This window comes from Lepidothrix coronata, unplaced genomic scaffold, assembly GCF_001604755.1.
Source record: "Lepidothrix coronata isolate B3197 unplaced genomic scaffold, Lepidothrix_coronata-1.0 Scaffold88, whole genome shotgun sequence".
NCBI lineage: Eukaryota > Metazoa > Chordata > Aves > Passeriformes > Pipridae > Lepidothrix > Lepidothrix coronata.
In genome coordinates this window covers 1958705-1976764 of record NW_016690268.1, presented here as the reverse complement: position 1 = coordinate 1976764, position 18060 = coordinate 1958705, and the positions used below count along the sequence as shown (strand labels likewise).

At 41.8% G+C, this 18060-nt stretch overlaps 1 protein-coding gene across 1 annotated transcript in view; it reads right to left on the bottom strand.

Annotated features, from left to right (window-relative positions):
* The window catches only part of CLDN10 (claudin 10), a 58813-nt gene extending 41635 nt beyond the window's left edge, over positions 1 to 17178 (bottom strand). Inside the window, exon 1 of the mRNA XM_017821110.1 lies at positions 16904 to 17178. Coding sequence (XP_017676599.1) covers positions 16904 to 17117 — 214 coding nt within the window. The 5' untranslated portion in view covers positions 17118 to 17178. The remainder of the gene's footprint in view (positions 1 to 16903) is intronic.
* Positions 17179 to 18060: the final 882 nt, after the last annotated feature.

The window sequence follows — 18060 nt, the reverse complement described above, 5'->3', positions numbered from 1 at the left end:
GGCTATATTTTCCTTCTAGTCCTTGTTAGTTCTAAAATTTGTGTGGTTTATGGTGCTAATGAAAGTGGCACAGACTTTCCAATGCACATACAATTTTATCCTTCAAGAGAAAGAACACAGCATTATTGCTAGAATTAGCACATAGATATAGAATTCAATAGTATAGAAATAACTGTAAAAGAGAAGTAAGTCAAACTTTAGAACTACTATTGGCCACATTGACAAATCTCAACAAGGCTCCTACACTTCCGCGAAGAAATGTGAAATTTCTCTGCTTTGAGGATATTCCATCAAAGACTATACCTCTGAAGCTTGTTTCCTAGTCTCTTTTCAGTGGAATTTGGCGAGTTTGCATAGGAGTGATGTCCTTTCTCATTTACGCTTGTTGGATACAACATTAGTGAATAAATGTGACAAAGGCTGTTAATTTTAGGATATGTTCTACTGAGGGATTTGGTGAGCAAAGAGTGTTTTTAGCTTTTGCAAGTGGTATCTCATGGAAACAAGTGCTCAGTAATGGAAAGGGGTGGAAATCCTACCTCTGAGAGACTTCTCTGTACTGCTTCTGTTAGGCATCCCATCATCAACCTGAGCTGAAATGGATCAATTGCTTCAGTATTTGGGTACAAGTCATGCCTAGTCTAGCCATTCCCTTCCTTGCAGGTCTCCTTCCTGAAGGACATGATCATCAGCTGCCCTTTGCCTGGGGAGGATTGGAATCGAACAGAGGTGGTCACAGCTATGCAGGAGGCAAGTGCCAGCGCTCGCTCAGGGAAGCATAGGATGGAAGGACAGTGTGAGACTCATGTCAAAGCTGCAAAACTAAGTGTATCTACTGCCCCTGAGCCCTTCCAGGCTTGATTTTAGAGGCTCAGGCAACCAAAACCCATGAGAACTGCACCCTCTATGCACAAGGCCAGTTAATCCGCTTACTTATCTGACAGTAGGCACCCGAAGTGTAATATTTTGGGCTGAGATAGAAGCTATTAGGAAACAAAGACTAACTAGATAAGAAAAGCTTCCTCACAACATTTTTAACTTCCTCAATCCAATCAGAAGCAGTGCTTCTTCCCTCCTACAAGCTGCTGCCTAGCTGCTGCCTGGTTGCACTGCTTGTTTTTCACATGCCCTGCTTCTTCCCTTCCAGAACTTGGGTCCTTTGCCAGATTACCAGGCATGCCAAAGAGTGGTGTAAGGACATTGGTAAAAGAAGTAGGTTTTTAAAAATATTTTATATGACAATAATGATTAATATATGAGCTAAACATAAGGATAACTAGACTAATTGTAAGGATATCACTGTTATTATTTTGTCTGTATTTTAGGACAAGAAAAATTTAAAAGAGTTCAGACTGATTGTGTATTTTAGACCTAGTAAGGTAGACTACTTAAGGCAACACATTTGGGATAAGGCACTCATGTTCCCATACGTTACACATCCCCCAAATTTGGTTGTTGTACCTGTAGAATATGATTTCTATAAGCTTTTTCTGACATTTTCTTTTCCAAATATTTAACAATCCATTTTTAAAAGGAATAAATTCTGTTGTCCTGATGCAGTCTGAATCTGATGTAACTCCACCAAAATCTGTGGAGTTTCCCTGGCATCAAAATTGCAGTAATTTAGGGATTACTCAGGCTTTGAAATTCTTGGATTTTGCCAGTAGGAACTTGGAAACAGCAACTCAAAAATTACTTTTAATTGCATCCGGAGATCCCCGTTTACTTTCAAAGATACAATCTTCATACTCACATACTCTGGATCAGCATTCATGTTTAGAAGTATAATTATGCATCAATTACATGGGGGAATTTTAAATAAGATTTGCTGTTCCTTTTGTTTCATGGATTTGACTAAAACATTGTGTTTATTTTGGTATCACTCTCATAGCTGGCATGACTGATTTATCTGATGACTAATTTATTTGACTGCAGCCAGAGATATATTGCCAACATCTCAACAAAGGGCTCCTTTGGAAAGGGTTTATATAGTCTCAGTGAACTCTAACTATTAAACACTTCATGAAAATGTCCATTGATTCCTAAAAGCTGCCTGGTAATGACAAAGCCTTAAACAACTGAGCTTAAACAGCCCTTCCCCTTGATTAGCCTTTTTGCCCACTGTAACTATCCACCAGTCTGGGCTTAGTGGAGCGTCTTTCAAAAAATGAAGCATCTTTCACAAGGAAAATGAGGAACAGTTTGACTTTGTGCGGACATGTGTGCACATAGAGTCTGTTTTATGTAAGAGCTTGATCAAAGGAATATATAGCAGGCTGGTTTTGAAATAGTTGGTGTTACCTGTTGTGCAAGATCCCAGCTCTCAGCAAATGCCTATCAGAGACTTGTTTTCATGCCCATCACCACTCTATGGCTAAAGAAGAACATGGCTTTCATTGGGGCACCGAGGCTGTGTGGAGAGAGATGGGGACAAGGCTTTGCACATCAGGGACAGTGTGAGTCCTGGTCAGATAAAGGTCTAATCAATGAAGACTGAATGATGTGGCATGGAGGGGGCTCCTCGATCTGCAGTGACATTTTAAAGGCTGCAGTGTTTTGTCCCCTGCAACAGCTTTTGGTGAAAGTGTTGCTCTCTTCTGGCACAGACTGGGAGAGAGGAGAGGTGTGAAATTCAGGAAAATTAGTTGCAGAATGCGCTGGGCTCTAACTAGGACACAGAAGGAGAGAAGGAAATTACTTACCATGTGCAAAAAGGACAAACTCTTGTTTGGATTGAAAGTTCTAGACATGAATTACATCCAACTTATCTGAGGTAGGGTAGGATCCACCCACAGGTATCTGCTGAGTCAGACTAGGATTCAGTTGAATCCTGCCTAGTATGTCCATACCTTCACTAATTATCCATCTGCTTTACTGTCAATTGGCATGTCTAGACTGCTCCTCTGACCTGATATGGGTATTTCCAAGGGATAAGATGGAACTTGTCCTAAAAGGGGACAGGATTCCCTGTTCCTGTCGACTGTAAGGTGATTGCAGGGTGATTCACATACACACAGCATTTTACACCACTGATGTCTAAAGTGGTCTGAGATAAATCCTAAACCTCTGCTTAAGATCCAGTGAAGCAATTTTAGCACCTCATCTGCATCCATCTTCAGGTACCTGATGAGGCAGGACAGCATTTCCTAGGTAGGAAGAAAGAAGAACTATGGGGCCCACACCTTCCGAAATGTTTATGTAATAGAAGGAAGGTTGAATACTTCAAGGATTTTGGCCTATATTGTCTGCCCCCCCACCCACTCCCTAACCCCTTCCATTTTGGGCTGATTCAGATATGTTAGGAGAATATTGTTTGACAGTAAAAATAGCACAGAGAAGTGAAATAAGACGAATGTGAGTATGCTGCATTTGCTTAGGGCTGTAGATCTCTCAGCAATATCTAGGCCAAATCCTGGGCATCCAATGTGTTGCACAGAGCTCAGCGCTCAGCAATCGCAGAGCAAAACGCCCACTCCAAATTCAGACAAGAAGTAGGAAATATGTATTAAAAAGCACAAGAGGATTTAATACCAACTGACCTTTGCAGACCAAAAATCCACTAAAAGACCTTTGTAGACAAAAGGCTACATACTTCATAAATTATATTTTCTCAATTATAGCTTTCCACCTAAACAGGCTGCAAGGGGAATCCTGGAGACAGAAGAGGTGAGGACATCAGAGGCCACATTTCACTTCTGGCAGCTAGAACTGACCACAGAGTATAAGGCTGAGCTGATTCAGGTAACTACAGAGTAAAACAACCGCAGAGTAACGAAAGTAAGCTAAGAGTTAGAGGTAAGCTACCCACAGACAGACAAAAAAGGGCAGTTGCTTTTAGGGTAGAATGCTAAAACTGCTTTGTGGTCCTCCAGGCTCACCACTTCCTGTAGTATTACCCATGGACATAGGGAACTGATTATGCTCTTCCTGTTTGCAGCCACTTATTACGTACTCGAAGGCTATTTTTGTACCTGCAGTTAGTCTACTCTTCTTTAGACTAAACAATCTTAACTCTTCCAGTCTTTCCTCATAGGTCATGTTTCGTAAATTTGAGGGATTCTAGTTGCTTTTATCTGTGTGCTCTTTCCAAGTGTTCTGCATCTTGCTTCAAGTGTAGTACCCAAACTGAACACACTACTGCAGCAGAGGCTTTGCTTGGGCCAAGCAGAAGCTGCCTCATACCTTACAGACAAACGATTTTTTACAAACATGTTGTTTGGGGTTTTTTTATTATTTTGCAACATAGTACAATCTATATGTGATGCACTGTCTAACTCCAACTGAGAGGATTCTGGATATTGGATTGATCTCCGCTGGTCCATCTACACAGCCTCCAGAGCTGACCAGAAGCTTGAGGGAATTTTTTTTTCTGTTGAGTTTCCAGTAAGTTATTTAGAAAGGAGAAGGTAGATATTTTGAGGCAAGCGAGAGGATAGCTTATAAAAACTTAACATTACCAGAGCAACTACCAGGTCAGACGTAGCACTGACCTAATTTACGATCCTGTCTCTGCTAGTGGCATGAAGGAGACAGTAAAGCTGCAAAGATATTGAGAGAAAAGGAAAATAAAAAGAAATAAATACATTTATAAAAGATTGCTGTCGGTAGAATGGAGTGAAAGCAGATGTAACCCAGTGAACTTCAGACCCTGAAGTAATGTTATCTCTCTGACTTACTGAGAAAAGTGAGCAATGCCAGTGAAAAAAATCTCTGACTCCAAAAATCACTTTTTATGACTCATGCATAAGAGAAATAAGTCTTCTTTGGGAACAGACTTTTTCCTCATCATTCCTTCTTCTTTTAAAGAGCTACTCAGGAGCCTTGCCTATCTAAAATACATTTCTTTGCTTCCTAGTTCCTGTCCCTTGTTCAGCAGTGCTTTCCCTTCAGTATTAAGAACTATAACTATCTGCTGTGAGGCTGTGTGAGCAAGCAGGCACAACATGAAGCTCTGTTGCTAGACATAGATTTTTATTTGAGATTATCCAGGGTGGTAAAATTGTACAGAATGGGTGGTTGAAATCACTCAGAGTCCTTAGATAAGAGCTCCCACTCATTCTTTTGATTAAAATGCTGGAAGTTTTTGGAAATTATCTATTTTCTCCCAGTTGAGCAGTTAGCCTTTGCTGAGATTGAGGAGAACTTGGGTCCGGTCCCCCTTGTACAGACAGCATGGCCAAATTGTCACCATCAGGTCAAGGCAGAGCCTTGCACCTCTCAAGATCATTTTCTGCTTTCCTAATGATCTTATGTATTTTGAATTGCTGCAGTCTCCTATATTTTTTCAGCTCTCTTCCTCCCCCTTGACCCAGCTGTTGTACACCAGACTCGCTTTCCTCTCTGCAGGTGTTTTATCTCCTTCCAAACTGTTCCCAGGAAAGAGGAGTGCAGGAGAAAATCATTCCTATCTCCCTGACTCTCCTTTCACTGGGTTATATCTGAGTCTTGCATGCACAGATCTTGCTGACCAAGTGAAAATTTTATCAGCTGGCCCTGACAACGTGTCATGTCCTACTCTGCCCTGGGCTTGCCCTTAGGTCTCTGCAGTAACCAGAGCAATCACCACCTTGCAGCACAAATAGTGAGTGACCTTAGGAAGCACTTGAACATTTGCATATTACTGCATACATAAAAATAATAATAAAAATCAGTGGGATGTAGGGTGGTGTGGAGTACCTCTTATCAACAGGCTTCACAAAAGCTCCTTCATTTGTTTATAAGGAACTGCAGACCAGAGATGCCTGGGTTTGCAGACAGGAAGGGTGAGGGGGGAAAACACCTCCACTTGTTTTCTCCTTTGAGCAACAACATTTCTCTTAACCTTAACCAAAGAAGGTAGTGAAGCCACTTGGCAAAAAGACTTGTGTTAAGTACCTTGGCTGGAAATGTTTATGCTTGTTCCTGTTAACACACAGAGTATTCTGTTCCATGCATGCTGAGGGGAGAGAGGGGAAGAACTCACCACCCCGTGCAGCCATTCCCCTCACTGCACTCCTAAGACATGTCTCGGCAGGAGTTTGCCCACAGACACTAACTGCTGCCTGCAGGGAGGGATGCTGGCTTCAGCTACCCATCTGTCCTCCTGCCTTTCTACCTAGTCTGCCAAACACAGCCCCTTGAGAGGGACCACCACCTTCAGCCAGGGCAGGGGAGCTTTACTGCTCAGAGGGAAATTATCTGAGCCATGGGATGGGGATGTCTGCAGCCCCAATGAAGCCCAGGCCAAAGTATGGCTATGGCAGTACAGGATGTGCTAGCCACGGAGACCCAACAGAGATCCTCTGAGAGTGAGCCCTGGACCACAGGCTGGAAAATGCCCAAGACACACAGAACGGAAGAAGCACAAGCTTTTTGTTCCTGCTGAAGAAGCACAATCTCTGTATTTCCTGCTGTAACCCTGCACTGAACCTCATCTGCTTTAGGGGAAGGTGGCTTTACTGTATGGGGCCTCCTGTTCCCCCAGGGACACACATTTCCATCTGTAGATTATTTCTTTGCTTTTGATTATCCCACCTTCTGCCCCAGCTCAGCTCCCTGTGCCTCCTGGAAGGATGCACCCATCTCAAACACCTACACAGAGGCAGCAGTAATGTGATGGTCCCTCTGCAGCTCTGCTCTCAGACTCCGGTGTCAGCCAGAAACACAAGCAGAGCCCTGTGGTGGTCTCAGCTGGAGATGCCCTTGGCAGAAAAGGGCTGATGGAGAAAAGGAAAAGAAGATGAAGGCCGTGGGGTTGGCAGGGGATCTGTAGGATCACCATGCCATGTTCACAGTGCTGCAGGCAGTGACCTTCTTAGCAGAGCTCAGTGAGCAGTGACAGCCTGTGGTGCTTCTCAGCTTCTGGGACTGTGGGATGAGAAGCCCTGGCTGCCACCAACTGTGTGGGATGGCAGGGAGTCTTTCTGACTTAGCAGGAATTGACACAAAATCCTGGCAGGAAGGAAAACAAATACCACCCCTGGGTACATCCAATGTGGAGAGTTTGTATCCTAGCAAGATGACACACAGCTCATCAGGGAAGTTGAAGAAGCTTTGTCTTCTGCACTGAAAGGTCGTCTTTGCAAGGAGCTGTGATCTGAACAGGGTGCACTCATGAAGGTTGAAATCCCTGTTGCATGCCAGCCCTGCACCAAGCCAGGCAAATGGATCTGCTCAAAGGAAGCCTGAACTTTGAGGTACAAGAGTCACTGACACTTGAAAATGCTGAATTTCTGTGAAGAACTGAGTTTCTAGGGACAATATTAAGTAAATATGATATTGGAGGTTTTGTAGTAGCCACTGACTAAAGCAAAACTACATGTGGCATGAAGATGTTGAAAGGTGGTGTAAATTAAAGTAAAATTGTCCATTGCATTAGTTTTACTTGAATATAATTGTATCATCTGTTTTGTAAGGTGGAATATTTCTATCAAAGATATGCTATGGAAAAGCCAGATGCCATTAATGATGGTTAATTACTTAAAGTACCTCTGTTCCCAATTTGTGAGATTACTTCTGTTATTAACAAAAGGTGGCTGACTCAGCACCCAGTATGCAGTGTGATGTTTGCTGGGATGGGATGCCAGCCTGGGGCAGCAGCTTGGGTGCATGGTAAACTTGCAGTGGAGAAGCTGTTTGTACCTGCAGAGAATCCTGTTCTCCTGGTCACCCAATAAACACTGTACTGAGATATGGTTAGTGAGTCACTTTCACTGTTTCTTCCTGGCTAGGGTTTGGTTTCTGCTTTTGTGGCTTACAGGATGAAATATCAATAGAAAGGCTTTTATGTGACATTCTGTGTTATTGTTTAGAAATTCATTTGTGAAGAAGGAAAAGGCAGTCTCCAAATAACAGAAGATTTTGGCAGATTTCCATCTGCAGTGGAAATTTAGAACTTCTGAGCTCTTGTTTCCTTTGGAAATATGAATCAGCGTGCATTGCCCTGAATATAAGCCCTAGACACATCTTTATGTCTGACTAGTATCTGCAGAAGAGTAGCCTCACATCTTAGCTGGATACAAAAATAACAGCAACTATAAAAATTTGTAGAGTGGACCTGGCAGAAAATCAGTATGTATTATTATGAAAGCAAATTCATGAGAATCTTCAAGTACACAGTTTTGCTTCTCATTTTGACTGTCAGGTTATGCAACTGTATTCTTTCAAATACCAATAGAGTCTGTGCAATTAACTTTCGGGGGGCTAGAATAAAATAAGATTGATGACATATTCAGTTGATGGTGTATGGTTTTAAAATCTAAAATGGAAGACTTGATTTATGGAAAGCTGTTCAAAAGTACAACATAAATCTTAGCTCAGATGTGGAGTTTAAAAATTCTATCTTTAAGCAGGTTAATCCTCAGGAGGTATTTTACTAGAGCTTGGTTAATTACCTCCAGACTAACACACAATTTTTTTAGAAAAGTTAACATAACTATACAAAAAGAAACATAACTATTAAATGAACACATCAGTAGACTGTTGGGCATGGTCTTTAGAAGTCTTCAGTGCCTCTGTTTTTTTAACTGTTTCAGGTCCTTTTTGAGAAATGTAAATGGCACATGTCCGGGTGACCAGCACAAGGTATTTAAAGGGCCAGATGAATGATATGTTCTTAAGAGATTTTGCATGTACCTGAATTTCAGCATGTACTTTGCCTAATTGAAAATATAAATGTTTTCAATTCAGCAGCTGAAAAGTGCTCTGGTACTTAACAATGTCCTGCTGTAAGGCAAAGCCATCTGAGGTGATGTGCTCTCTCCTGTTTTAGGAAATTAATCCCTGAAGAGGAAAGCCGTACAGAAGACCCAGGTTTCAATGTCATCTGTAGAGAGAAGACTGAGTGTATTGCAGGTATCAGCTGGGCACAGCCAGAGATCCCTCACAGTACTGGCATCCGGACTGAGCCAAATAATAAGTACCCTGAAAAAGTTGGGATCTGAAGTCCCGAGTTACCCCTGGTAACACCTCTGCTCCAGGCATTTTATTTAATTTGAGTCAATGAAACACCAAAGAGTATACATTGACCAGTCTCTAAAACACCAAAGAGTCCCATGGCACCTACTCCAGAGAAGGCTTATAATGATAATCAGATACTGTAGGACTTGTGGGATATGGAGAGGAATCCCATGTCCACAACTTTAATAAAATGGCTGCGCTCATCTGGCATCTTGCTTTACATTGCAAAACTATGTGTAAGTATTTTGAGAGATAGAATAACAAGGGATTAACAGGGATTTAATATCCCTGTTGACTGTGTAGTGATTTGTTTTCTCTACCAGTGGGCCTGTGACTCATACTTGCCTAGCCAACTCCATGTGGTATCCACAGGAGAGATTTTTATGTACATATATTTTTTCTCTACATTCCCCTATACTCACTCCCAAGGTATTTGCTGCTCAGCCTCTCTCCTCCCCCTTGCCTCACTCCATGATGAAAAACTAAAGATTTAAAATCTTAAATCTCAGCAGTGCGAATTTCAAAATCATCAGCTTTAATGATTCACAAATTCAGTGCTTCGGTCTCCTTCTCTTACCCATCCACCTATCACGGCTGGTTGTGCCAGGTCTCCTTTCCCCTCCTTCCACAGGGACTTGTGCAAATGAAGAGGATTGTATCTTTGAATGAAGCTCTGGTTGTAGCATGACTGCTAAAAATATTAGAAGAGGTACGTTGGCTGTCAGCTGCTCAAGGTATGCCAGAGGAAAGCTCCCCACACCCACCTCAGTACTCACAAAGCAGACCAGGGTACAAAACCTGTTTGAACAGAGGTATTTTAAGACATTGGCTGCATACCAGTTATTGCTGAGTCCTATTCATTTTGCAGTACACTCTCTGCTGCTATGTAGTAGTAATCAAAGAAAGCTAAAAGCAAAGCATAGATAACAATCTATCCTGGCGTGAGTATTAGAAGATGAAAGAGCTTTGTTATTCATGCCTCAATAACAAGCTTTGCATTCCTGTCCTTGCACCGGCTGCATAGGAACCACACTAGCAAATAGCAGCACTTTCCACCTTTCAGGTTTCCTCAGTGATTTTCTTCAAATGAAGGCAAGTCTGAGTGGAGAAAATCTATAAGGACGACTGAAGGGAAACACAAGCCACATTACTCTTGTCCAAGTCTAGACAAAAGTGAAAAAAATCTCAGCACTGTAACCTCTGTCCTTGTGCGGTGAGAAGGCAGAAGGCTCATAGAAGAGGATTGCAGAGATGCTGTCAAATTGCCAGGTGTGAATGTGCTAAAAAGGAGGACTGGTCTGTAAGATCTTGTGTTTTCCTGTAACCCAGAAGATTTTAAAGCAGGGCCAGAGTTTGTCCTTTGCCATCAATTTCTCCAGAACTGGCAGTGGTCTGTGAAAGCCTCCACCCTCAGCATTTTCCATCGGGCTCTGTGTAGTCTGGTCCTGCAGTTCTTGGACTCCCTCTGTGTATCTTTCTGGCTGCGGATCTCCCAGTAGGCACATCTCTTTCCAGTCTGCCCACAGCTCTGGACTATTCTGATTTAAGTAATTGGCCAGAGCCAGACAGTCCTCTTAGTAAACAGGAATAAATAGTGATTCATTGTGGTTTAGATTAATGGATTTTCAGAGCATGTAGATTAAAATCTTGGAATCAAAGAATTCAAAGAGAAAACAAAATTTGGCAGCAGGAACCCCTAGAACTACTTCAAAATCTTTAATCTATATGTCAGCGATGAGATCCAAGAGTTGTCCTGCCTCTTGGGGGGTTCCAGGGCTCTGGATGTTTCCTCTGGAATTGACCAACACATGGAAGCCCTGGATTCTGCTCTTTATCTACTGCAAAGCTGCTGCTAGAGCTCCCTGGGGGAAAAAAATCTCTTGAATACATGGGAATTAGCCCCCTCCTTCAGTTCATATCTGTTCTGCCAGGGGCTGCTAAGTCAAACATGTCTCTCTTCCTCTGTGAATGGCTCTGCTGCTTGTGAATCAACTCCTTTTCTTACTGGAAACCAGTCTAATAATAAGACACGTTATATCTCTGACTAACTACTGCCTAGGCTGACTGTTTAATTTACTTTATTCCTTCATTTTTGGGGGTGAGGGGGAGAAGAGAGTGGGCAATGATATGCAATATAACAGATTTCAAAAATATTTGTTGTATATAGTCATGACTTTTCGTGACTTCTAGTGCATTACCAACCTCCTCTGGGAACCAAACATGTATCAGGCTATCTCGTTTGAGCAGAGTGCAGACTCGGTCATCTGATGCCAAAGCAGAGGCCATGAGCTTGGAAAGAACCTTGCTACAATGGAGAGGCAAACTGTGAGAGTGAAGAAACTTTCATTACCAAGATTTGACATCCTATACATATATACATGCATATACAAAAGACCCTATGCTGAAATCAGCATTTCAATCAGTCCAAAAGGTGACCTTTCTGCTTGCTGAGAAATGGAGAATACGTTGGAATTAAGCCATTAAAAAAAAAAAATCTAAGAGGAATTCTCTCTGTGTTTCATGGTTACCTTTCCCAAATATGAGCTATTGATTCTAGCGTATTGATTTCCTTTTGCCAATGCTGTGTTGACTTTGATTTTTTAAATTGCCAAACAGATGCTGTACTCATTGGAAGGTACTTACTGGAGGGGTGGCTCAGCCTAATGGACATAAATCAATCATACCTCCGTTCAGTTAGCACTTTTCCTAGAAGGATTTGCTTGCTATAGGGAAGTTCTTTGACATGGTTATCCTCTAACCTTAATATTGGATCCCCATGTCCTGGTTTTGGCTGGGATAGAGTTATTTTTCCTCCTAGTAGCTGCTACAGTGCTGTGTTTTGGATTCAGTGTGAGAATAATGTTGATAACACACTGATGTTTTGGTTGTGGCTAAATAGTGCTTGTCCTAAGTCAAGGACTTTTCAGTTTCCCAAGCTCTGCAAGTCAGGAGGTGTACAAGAAGCTGGGAGGAAGCGCAGCTCATCCAAAATATCCAAAGGGATGTTCCATACCACAGAACATCATGTTCAATATATAAACTGTGGGGTGCTGGCTGGAAGGGACTGATCGCTGCTCAGGTATGAGCTGGGCATTGGTCAGTCAGTGGGTGGTGAGCAATTATACTGCACATCACCTGTTTTGCTTGGGTCTTATTCCTCCCTCTCTCTTTTCTATTATCGTTGTTACTGCTATTACTATTATTATTATTACATTTTTTTTTAATTATTAAATTGTTCTTATCTCAACCTACGGATTTTACCTTTTTCTGATTCTCCTTGCTATCCCACGGAGAGGCGTTTGGAGTGAGTGAGCAGCTGTGTGTTTACCAGCTGGGGTTAAACTACGAGACTCCATGACTCTGTCCCTGTGACTACCTGGAGCATCCCTCGGCAGAGTCCTCTGCGGCTGGCCATCAGCCAGAAGAAAGCCTCCCGGGTGGATTTCTCCCTCCCTGATGATAGCCGCAGCCACTCAGCCCTTTCTGACGGCCCAGCCCTCTCCCCTTGTGACCTCCCAAAAGCGCACACAGCTCCTGCTTTGCCTTGGCTCTGCTCCTCTCCTGTGGCTTCTCACCCGTGGGAAGCCGGGACCGAGGCACGCCGCCTTTCCAGGGAGATGGGGAAGGGAGCTGCTTGTCCCCACACGGGCGGGGCTGCACCACCCCTGGGCACGGTCGGCGCTTCCCCGGGGCCGCTGATGCAGCACCATGGAGAGAGGAGTGCGCCCGCCGGCACCAGCGGAGGGCAGGGAGTGGGGAGCAGGGGAGCGAGCGGGCAGGAAGCAACGGGCATGGGATTCTGTCAAGCAACGAGGAGCAGCAGCACAACCCTCACGCAGCCTGACCCCCTGCAACCTGATTTAGGATGTGCATAAAGCCGTGGTGTTGGCCGCTGGGGGATCTAGCACCAAGTGCTCACCCCTTAGGCTCAGGAGAAGCCTGGGCTTGGCTGCCGTGCATATATCTGGCTCGTCGACTGGTAGCAATAAAACAGATAGTGTGTTTTCCCTGGCCGCAAGTTTCTATATGGAAAGGGACACTCCCATGTCAGTCCTTTCCTGCTGTAGGTTGAGTTCTCTGGGAAAGCTGCTAGTGTCACCCTGAAGCACGACTGGAATTGCTCTCCCCACCCTGATGAACACAAATGATGTTTGACTACAGAAGGCTGTTCCGGGTACAGGTGTTGCAATAGCAGTTGTCTTGTTTCAGCTTCCTTCCACTGTTTAGGTTCATTGCAGCATCAGCATCATGAAAAGGCTCTCTGAATCTGCTTGCCGATGTGACCCAGAACACCTGGGCATTGTCCTTTCTGTGTTGGCTACCATCAGAGTAGCACTACTTGACTCATGAGGCTCCATCAAAAGAGGCACTGACAAGATGTCAGCAGAAGATCTGAGGCTCAAAAAAGCAAAGGTTCAAGGAAGCACATTTCTTCTGCTTTCTTGTACACCTCCCTGAACTCATGGCATGGAAAACCAGAATGCGCATGAAACAGTGCCACAGGCAAAGCATATCAAATGCCAAACTAATTGTTTGAAGAAGCCTAGTAGCTGCCCTGACAGACTAAGGAAGTGTCATAGGAAAGGGATGTGGACACAACTCCGTTTGCTAGTTACAATTCTGTATTTTATGTGAATGAAACAGCTCTCTGTAGCATCATCAAAATCAAAATAACTGAAGTGTCTAAGCAGTGCTAGACAGCTAAAAGATAGTTCTTGTCAAATCTGGTTAATTCTGTGATTGTAAGAATTCAGAATTATACACATTGAGAGGAATGAGAAGAGAGGTTAACTACTGTCTGTGGAGCACTGAGGTGTTAGCAGGAGGCAGGGTGGGTGGCAACTCTGGCATAAAAATTCAGTATCTTTTTGGAGTCCACAAATCCAGAGCTTTAGTTCCCAGCCTCACTCCCTGAAGGGTCTTTGTGGACCTCTCTTACTGATAAGGACTGAGCAGTGAATCAAAAGTTACTGGTTTTCTTAAACAATATTGTCTCACTGCTAGTTTTAATTTGTGGTATTTATTGACTGTGTGAGTTTATGTCTGTGAGTAATGGTCCCTTGGTTTTGATCATATAATTTCCATGACTGTTTCTGATGCACTGATAATCATAACCAACTTAACTGAAGAGACAATGTTCCCAGATAATATTTAGCTTGAAGCTTGTTGTATTTGTGTCAGATTTGATGAATGACTTTGTTACATATTTCTCCCAAAGCAGTTGATTTAATAAAAGATATTGCTTCTTTCCACGAACACTACCTTAAATGAATGTAACTACAAAGCTATTACTATTCAGGATCTCCCTCCAGGATCTTTCAGTGGAATGTTTCAGTCACTGCAGCAGAGCACACTGTGGCTGTACCATGTGAATGTGCATGTACATTTGGCAACAGCCCAGACAGCTTTGGACACTGTGCTAACATAGATTTCCAGAAACACGAACCCCTCGAGATCTGTATGTGAGCTTGGTTGCAGAAGCTGAGATCTTATTGCCTTGGCTGTGCTCCTATCAGCACAACTAGTCTTTAGCAGAAAGTCAGTTCTGGTAAATACCTACATACTGCTTGTGACCATGGGGTAACACTGCTCAAAGAAAGACCTCTGGAGCCTATTTGTTTGCTTGATGTGAAAAACAAGAAAAAAAATATCTTAAATGCAGAAACCTCTCCTGCAAAATCCTCACAAAATTGCAATCAAACCTTTAATGAGTGAATGAATCTGCTTTGGAGAAGAAGTGACTTATGATATAACATATATATCATAATATAATACTAATGTTACTGTTACTGCTAATACTTTCTGTAGGGTAACCTGATAGATAGGAATGGAATGAGGAACTTGTGTAAGTTATCTTTGGCTATAGGAAAGATTGCAAATAGATTCCATAAAAAGATGAACACACAGAAGAAAAAGTTATATTGCCAGCCCTTCCTGATGTCAGTATGTCAGTTATGATGGTACATTGAAGCTCTGAGGATAGAGATGAGAGTTCATTACTTCTTTAACATGAGCATTTTATTGTTTTACAATGTAGGACAGAGTGAGAGTGCAAAGCTCTTTCACTGTGGAACTCTTGTTTTCCTCGGATTATCAGGAGTTTATGTTTAGCAGGTTTTCCAAACTAAATACCTCACTCCTTCCCAGTAGTGTTTACGCTACATGTAACATTACCCTTTCCTGGTGCCTGCACTGGCAAGTTAAAATTAGACTTTCTAAATGTCATTACAGCAGCTTATTACTCTCTTACTTTAACAAGAGTATGCTAGTTTTATTTATTGTGAATTTCTTGTCTGTGTTACTCTCAACAACAAATAAGCAAAATCTTACTCAGATGCTTAAGTATATATTTAAAGGATGCACACATAACATGCATATTTTGTTTATTCAAGTTTCAATCAACAAGTGATCAAAATAATAGCAGCAATACAAAGTGGCAAATAGATTACTGATAGCTGATTATTCTGGAAGTAGCTTTTCTACTACTAATAATAGCAATAATGGTAGTTTCAGTTACTTTACATTTCTTTAAACAATGCCTGAGAAGAAGAGCTGGGGTTTTTTTTCTTTAAATCTTGCAGGAAATAATCCATAAATAGTTATTTGCAAGGATACAATACTCAGTTTTTAAAAGTATGTGTGAGTTTCTATGCCTTTTAAGTAATTTTTGATAAATGGTATTCTTTAAAAGAAGTAAAACTCTTCTTATCCATTCACATCCCTGGTGTGATTCGTGATGTTTTGAAGTAAAAAGTGTATAAAATGAGGCCGAGTTTTATCTCAATATCGCCTGTATGCGTAAGGGTAGATCTGTATGTTCCAGCATGTAGTCTGATGTGTCAGGGGCATGAGAGGCAAAAAAAGGTAAGGATCTGTAATAACCAAGTTTCTATGTTTCCGTATGTATGCAAGTCTATGACCCTGTCTTTGTAATATGGTAACAACCATGCAACAGTGCATTTTATATCTTGTTCAACCACTGGTTGTTAATATCTTAGAATTGTGCTTGTTTCTGGTCTCACAAAAGCTTTGGAGGACTGGTTCTGTCTAGACTGGATTTGTTTTCTGGCTCCCTAAAATACCAGTGTCTTAATGCATTTTTCTCTACTGTAGTCTGACTCCATCTTGCTAGTGTGCTGCCCACATCCAGGAAAGACGAGTCCCTCTGCCCATGCCGTCATGAGTGCTTATACAGTTTCACTGAAAAAAACATCTTGCCTAGTGTCTTAAGGCAAATAGAAAACAAAACTCTCAATTTACTGCTTTATATACAGAGCAAAACACATTGCATAGTACACTTTTAGTTAGTCCCTGTCTCTGAGAAAAGATGTTTTTGACATAAGGCAAGAAGTCCCCATTTGTTTTTACACTCTAATAGATGGCTGACAAATCCAACACTTTCCATTAAAACGGACATTCTGGAACAGCACACCTTTTATCTTTAAAGTTAAATTAGTAGCCTGTGATACAGTAGGTATATACACACACACTTAATTCCCAGCATATGAATATTTGCATAGTATTCATGGCTGCGGTTATGTGCTATCTAATTTGTGCGGATACTAAAAAGTGCATCAATATCTGTCACAAACCTTGCTATCTTTCCCCCTCATGCCATCCAGCAAGCAGGATGCTTATTTTTGCACGGAAATTAGAGCTGCAAGATAGTTTAGTCCATTTCTCTGCTAACAGTGGTTTGATACTGATAGTGTATTCCTGAAACTATGTCCAGTGTACTTATCGCATATTACCAACCACAGAGTAGAGCTTACTGTCTTTCTTGGAATACATATCATTCCTAAAAAGTTGTTTCTGATTTTCTGCCTACAAGATCCTTTATTTATATTCATCACAATGCTTTAAACATAATCTCTTGCACAAGCCAAAATAATCTTTTTCTCCTCAGGTTCACATCTTGCAATACACATGGCTTTCCATATGTTCCAGTTAAATTATGCTTACTTACCTTCTACTTTGAAGATAGTAAGGTGAGGTCTGCAGTGAAAAGCACCCAGCGCATTGCCAGCACAGTTCATCCAAAGACCCTGGAAAACCCAGGTTGCAGTGATAACAGATGATGCTCGACTAGTGACTTTCCACTCATTTGATGCAGTAGCAGCAATAGCAGCTCCCAGCCCACAGAAACAAAATATGAAAGCTATAATCTGTATTCCTAGCATGTTTCTCTGTAACTCAGGGACTTAGTAATGCCACTGTGTGGAGAGAAAAGTACTGTAGTCATGTGAGTAAGCAAAAAGGCATAACATAAGCAAATTATACTTGAACAAGTTCAGTACCACTTGCTGCAGAAAGTTAATGTGGCTGAAAGAAATTGTCATGCTTCACTGATTTAAGAAAGGCCCTAGGCATTACAAATGTTTAGAAAGAAAGTCATAGTACAACTTTATCGGAGCTAATTACTAGTACTTACTTGCTAATTTCTAATTGTAAAAATTAGTTGTTTTCATATTTTTTTCCAATTAAGGTATTCCAGTTAATGCTTAATTTTTAGTTAATTGGAAACTTACAACCGTTGCAACTAGCAAAATAGGTTCAGAGTCCAAACTGTACAGTGCTATTTAACGGATTACCATAACATTTTAGAAGGATCACACAACACTTGAAAAATAACTCATTGAAATGTGAAATTAATTCAGGCATTACTAGTCACCATGCAAGCAGCTCTAAAACAGTAGCCTGTTGGAGGTACTGTCTGTGGGTGTATTTGTAGAATAGCAAATCTAGAGCAACAAAAGAAAGAGCAAGTGGTCCCTGAGTGGTGAATCAGCTGCAGCAGTTAGCAGAATGAACCTCATTGAGTCTCAGCCCCCACTGAGACTTTTCCTTCAGTCAGTGTAGAAAACTTACTGCTTCTTAAGCTCTGCATGAAGTACGTAGCACAGCAACATCTGTCCTACCACTGACTGAACTTCTGCAAACTCATGCCATGAAGAATTCTCAAAGAATGTAACTGATTAAAAAAAAATGTAATCTTTGTAGTAGGCACCACCACAGTGAAACAGCTATTCTACTTCCAGTTCCTGAGTATAGTATCCAATACTGGTGTGGGACCTACATACAGTTTTGGAACATGTGTGGCCTTCACTCTTTTAAGATGACAGC